At 54.5% G+C, this 4,650-nt stretch overlaps 1 protein-coding gene across 1 annotated transcript; it reads right to left on the reverse strand.

Annotated features, from left to right (window-relative positions):
- Nucleotides 1-547: 547 nt before the first annotated feature.
- LOC106848588 (granzyme B-like) lies at nucleotides 548-4,095 on the reverse strand. Its single transcript, XM_014868585.3, has 5 exons — nucleotides 3,846-4,095; nucleotides 2,559-2,706; nucleotides 1,890-2,025; nucleotides 1,424-1,684; nucleotides 548-776 (listed from the first exon to the last, which is right to left on the reverse strand). The coding sequence occupies exons 1-5, from the start codon at nucleotides 3,898-3,900 to the stop codon at nucleotides 567-569; spliced, it is 810 nt and encodes a 269-aa protein (XP_014724071.1). The 5' UTR covers nucleotides 3,901-4,095; the 3' UTR covers nucleotides 548-566.
- Between the last annotated feature and the right edge of the window lie 555 nt (nucleotides 4,096-4,650).

Genomic DNA, 4,650 nt, shown 5'->3' on the forward strand with positions numbered 1-4,650 from the left:
AGCCCGGAGACTGGAGGGCAAGCTGGGCCCCCAGGTCACAGGAGGGCAGGGAGGAAACTCAGGCTGGGTGAGATCGAGGAGCTTCTCCAGAGACCCATCCTGACTCCACCCCAGCTCCCTGGCTGTGGGAGAGAAATGTCCTGCTCAGGCAGCCTCTCCCCTCCCCAGTGTGTGTGGCTATGATGTTGACCTTCAGCCCCAGGCTTGCCTGCTTGGTGTCCGGGACCCATGGTGTCATCCCCCTTCCTCTCTGCCATCTAACACAGGGAAGGAGGTAAGAAGTTCACCCTGAGCCCCAGGACCAGAGAGGTTCATGTTTTCTCCTGATGGTGCTCAGCTGCAGCCCTGGCAGAAGGGCAGGCCCAGAGGAAGGTGTGGGTCAGAAAGAGCTGTGTAACAGCTTTGCTTGAGGTTTGGGGGAGGTGGTGGTGGGAGGGGGAGGAGCATGAAGCAGAAAACAGCAGATTTGTGCCATTGGCCTTCTAAGCACAGAGTAGGTGCCTGTGAATGAGGGTCAGTGAATAAACAAGAAACCAGCCTTTCCTGCTCAGCTCAGAGACATTTATTTAGTTGCTGGTGACATTCTGGATCAGCTCCAGAGAAGGTGGGCTTGTTCCTACAGTTAGAGGCTTTTCATAGGATTTCATGGTTTTCTTTATCCAGGGCAAGAAGCTCAAGACTTTGGTGAAGAGCCGTGGAGCTGTCCCGTCAACTCGTCCACCGAGGGCCACACCCTGGATCATGTCCTTACACACGAGAGGGCCCCCGGAGTCCCCCTGTGGACAGAGAGTGGGGAGGATTGAGTCTGTGCTCTCCCTGATCCTGCCCACCTGCATCCCAAGCGCCCTCTCAGTGATGGCCGCTTGGCCTGGCCTCCATGTGGGAGATCAGAGAGCAGGGCAGGACCCTGTGGGCCCCTCAGCTGCCCAGTCCTGACCCTGGACATTGTCACGGCTTCATTTCACTCAAGGGGCAGCTCCCTCTCCTCCCCCAGGTCCTGGATCCTCTCCCATGAGGGCGCTGTGGGACTGTGCTTCCGTCTACCGTTTAAGGACATGGAAGCACGCAGGTGAGGCTGACACTCAGCGTGGAAGGTGAGCCATTTAACCAAGATGGGAGCCAGCTCTGAGGAGCCACCTGGTTTGACTGCTGCACACCCAGGGAGCAGTTTTCTAACACGTGTGCCCAGCGTGGTGTAGAGTGTTGTAAATTCATCTTCCGGATGGAGCACCACGTTTGGATGCATCTCAGGCCCCTGGTACGCTCCCAGAAGGCCTGTGACTCCCCACTCTGGCTGCTGCCCCCTTCTCTTCCCAGGAGAAAGATCAGAGTCTAGGGGGTGGAGGAGTCCCTACTGCTTGGGTCTCCAGGTCCCGAAATACCCCTCTCCCCAGAGCAGAGCTAGGCAGATGCCCAGTCTCACCTGAAAGGAAGCCTTCCTTTCCTTCGGGTCCCCCACACACAGCATAGTGGTACTGTTGTAATAATCATATAAGCGGGCTTCGCACACCTCGTCCTGCTGCACCGCCAGCTCCACCTCCTGCAGTGTGTTGGAGTCACTGCCATTTGGGGCAACTTTCCCCCAGCCGGCCACATGGCACACCTCTCCAGGCCTCACCTGGGCTGTGCCCGAGGGCAGGATGAGGGGCCGCACAGCTGCAGTCAGCTTGGCCTTTCTCTCCAGCTGATGAGAAGAGGCAAGAAAGTCCAGCTCAGCCAGTGACCTCCTGGGCCTGGATACCGCAATGGGGCTGCACTGACTTCCCTCTCCCCTGAGCCACTGGGACTAGTCAGGTGGCCAAGATGAGGAGGAGGAAAGGGACAGGCCCCATTGGGAGGGGAAGCAATCTGGACCCAGGACAGCAAGAGCAGGAGGGAGGTTCCCTTACCTTTAGTATCATGATGTCATTGTAATAGTCTCCAGGAATATAGTCTGGGTGGCGGATGGCTTCTTTCACAGGGATGACCTGCTGGGTCCACTCTTGATTCCGGATGTTGTGGGCCCCCAGAGTCACCCTCATTGACCTGCAGGGAAAGGAGATTGGGGATGTGGGGGCAATCGGTCACAGGAGATCCAGCCCTGGAGTCATGATGGGAGGGTGACAGCCGGCGCAGGGCAAGGCTGCACCTAGGGGAAATCGAGACAACATGAAGGCCTGGTTCTAAGTGACTGTGTGTCCTGTGCTTCTCAAGGACACTGAGAGGAGGGCTTCTGGAAACTTTCTCTTGCCCTCAGGCAATATTGTGAAAGGACTCTGAGCTTGCCTATTGACTGGAATGCATGCTTTCATCCTCCACAGTTGCTTTAGTTGGCCAGTGTGGTCTCTCTTCTCAACTGAGCCTCTTGCTCTCACCTCTGACCCTCGGACTGCAAAGCTTCTGTGTCCTGTTTCTCACTTTCCATGGCCCAGTCATGCTCTCAGATGGCTCCTCACAAGAGCTTTTCTGGCACTGAGTTACCAGAAGCTTAGGGAGCTCCCCTCGGCTGCTGTCCATGGGCAGAGGACAGGGCTCCCTCTTGGGGACTCAGGAGGTGTCAGCTGTCAGGGGCCTCTCACCTTCCCCAGCAGTGAGCAGCTGTCAGAACACTGTCCAGTTCCACGAGGGCACCGCCACACCTCTTGATCTTCCCCGTCATGACAACCCGAATGAACGCCATGTAGGGGCGAAAGTGGGGCCTGACCTCATGTCCTCCGATGATGATTCCTGAAAGGAAAAACTGGAAGATGAGCTTTCTGGAAGCAGCTGTGGTCAGGAAGGAAGGCTCCAGAAGGTGGCAATTGAGGGTGGGGTCTACAATACCCTGCAGAAACCAGGCGAGAGTCCTCCCAGGTTCTCTCTGGAGCAGAATAACCTTTTCTGGATGTGGAGCCTCCAACTCCCCTTTGAGAAAGCGGAGGATGGTGCTTCTTGTCCCTGTCCTGCTTCAGACCATGTATGGGAGGGGTGAGAGCTGTCTTCACAATGGTGGAGCCCCAGGGGATTGTGGACAGGGCCCTGCTGACGCCTTCTGTGTCAGGGAGTCTCCCAACCCTTCTGAGCCTTTGCTAAGGTCCTGACTGGTGCCCGTATCTAACAATCTGTCCATGAGCTTGTGGAGTTGGATTTTCTACAATCCTCATGTCCTGTGGGCTAACCTGTCCTGGGATCTCAGTAAACATTTTTTGACTGTGTGAATGAATGGCCTTCACTTAGCTTTCTGCTGAGGTTTGGTGGGGATTGTGCTTGTAGGATTGAAGGCCATCATCATGTAGGGATGGTACTGTGTGGAGCAGCCTATGGCTTGGGAAGGCGGGGGGAGGTGGGGTGGAAAATGGGGTCTCTGGGCCTCTGGCAGAGTCAAAGCAACAGGAAAGCCCTGCATGCAGTCACCCAGCCCGTTCAGACTTCCACTGCTCCCTGGGGTCCTCTCCTTGGAGGGGTTTGGGGATGAGGGCACCAAGAAGTGAAACTGTTTTTTGGCTGGTTCCAGTGACAGTTCCACTACTGCAGCTGGTTTGTCTGATCTGCCCTTTCCTGAGTTGGACTGAGGGATTTTAATTACTTGTCTTTTAGAGCTCCATTTCCGCTGCCAAAGGCCTTTCTATGAATAGCTGGCTTTCCAGTTGATAAGAGAGAAGCTCACACACTGAATCTTTTAGTGAACACCCTGCCTTCCTGACATCCTTGTTGGGTGTCTATGCAGCATCAGACTTGTTAGTCTAAGTTTGGGATGGGAGCTGGGTTCTAGAAAATTCTTGGTCTGAAATTGAGGAAAATCAGTGACTGTGCTGGGTAGAAGGGTCAGGAGTCCAGAGGGTTTTGTGAGTTGGGCTGGAGCCTCTGGCATGGGGATGGTCACTCACCTGTCCCAGGCTCGGAGGGCAGAAGAAAGGCCAACAAGAGCAGGAGTGGCTGCATCTTCCTTGAAAGTCCGCCCAGGTCAGAGCTGCTGGTCGCTCTTCCTTCTAAATACTTGGTCGAGGAGAGGAAGGCAGGGGTGTGGCCCAGGGCCTTACAGACCTCCTCCACCTGTGCTGCTGGTTTTCTTGCATCATCTGCAAGGTGATTTGTTGAAGTTCTCTGGCTCTGGGTAGGTGACAGAAGCAGTCTCACCACACTTGCACTCCCTGTGCTGAGTCACAAAGTGAAAGCAAGAAGAAAGAACAAGAAAGGGGAGCCTTTGCTGCAGCCAGCAGAGGAGCTGGAGCCTAGGAGCCCCTCAGTGACCGAATCAAGAATGTCTCTTTTTCTCACCTCTTGGCTCTTTTTCCATCCTGATGAAGTCAAGAATAATTATTTAGCAAGCTAACTCCAGGGAGATGAGCGTGATAGCTCCCCCACTTGAGAAGATGGTGGTTAGCTGGGGTAGACTGAGAATCGGTGGTACCAGCTGGTAAAGGCTGTAGTGGGGGTCTGCTTGGTGGTGGGAGATAGAGGCTGGACCTGCCTAAATAGCATGTAGAGCTGGACACACCCAAACCCCAAATGGTAACCCCACTTCCTCTCTGGCTACCAGTCTAGGCTTGTATTTTGGAATATTTAGGATCACCTCTTTCAATGTGAATATTCTGTGACAATCAGAGCTTCTCTTCTCCCACGATTTTGAGCAAAGTTCCTGGAATTGATATTCCTTGGACCAAAACAAACCATCAGCGGGTCTGTGAGAAT

Source organism: Equus asinus, chromosome 2 (genome assembly GCF_041296235.1).
Source record: "Equus asinus isolate D_3611 breed Donkey chromosome 2, EquAss-T2T_v2, whole genome shotgun sequence".
NCBI classification, from domain to species: domain Eukaryota; kingdom Metazoa; phylum Chordata; class Mammalia; order Perissodactyla; family Equidae; genus Equus; species Equus asinus.

Bases quoted from the DNA above. Each gene is read 5' to 3' on its own strand.
- LOC106848588 (XM_014868585.3), bottom strand. From the start codon at position 3,900: ATGCAGCCACTCCTGCTCTTGTTGGCCTTTCTTCTGCCCTCCGAGCCT. The intron at 2,026-2,558 runs GTGAGAGGCCCC...CTTTCCCTGCAG, and splicing joins GCTGCTCACTGCTGGGGAAG to GTCAATGAGGGTGACTCTGG. The intron at 777-1,423 runs GTGAGACTGGGC...CTCTGTCCACAG, and splicing joins AAAGGAAGGCTTCCTTTCAG to GGGGACTCCGGGGGCCCTCT.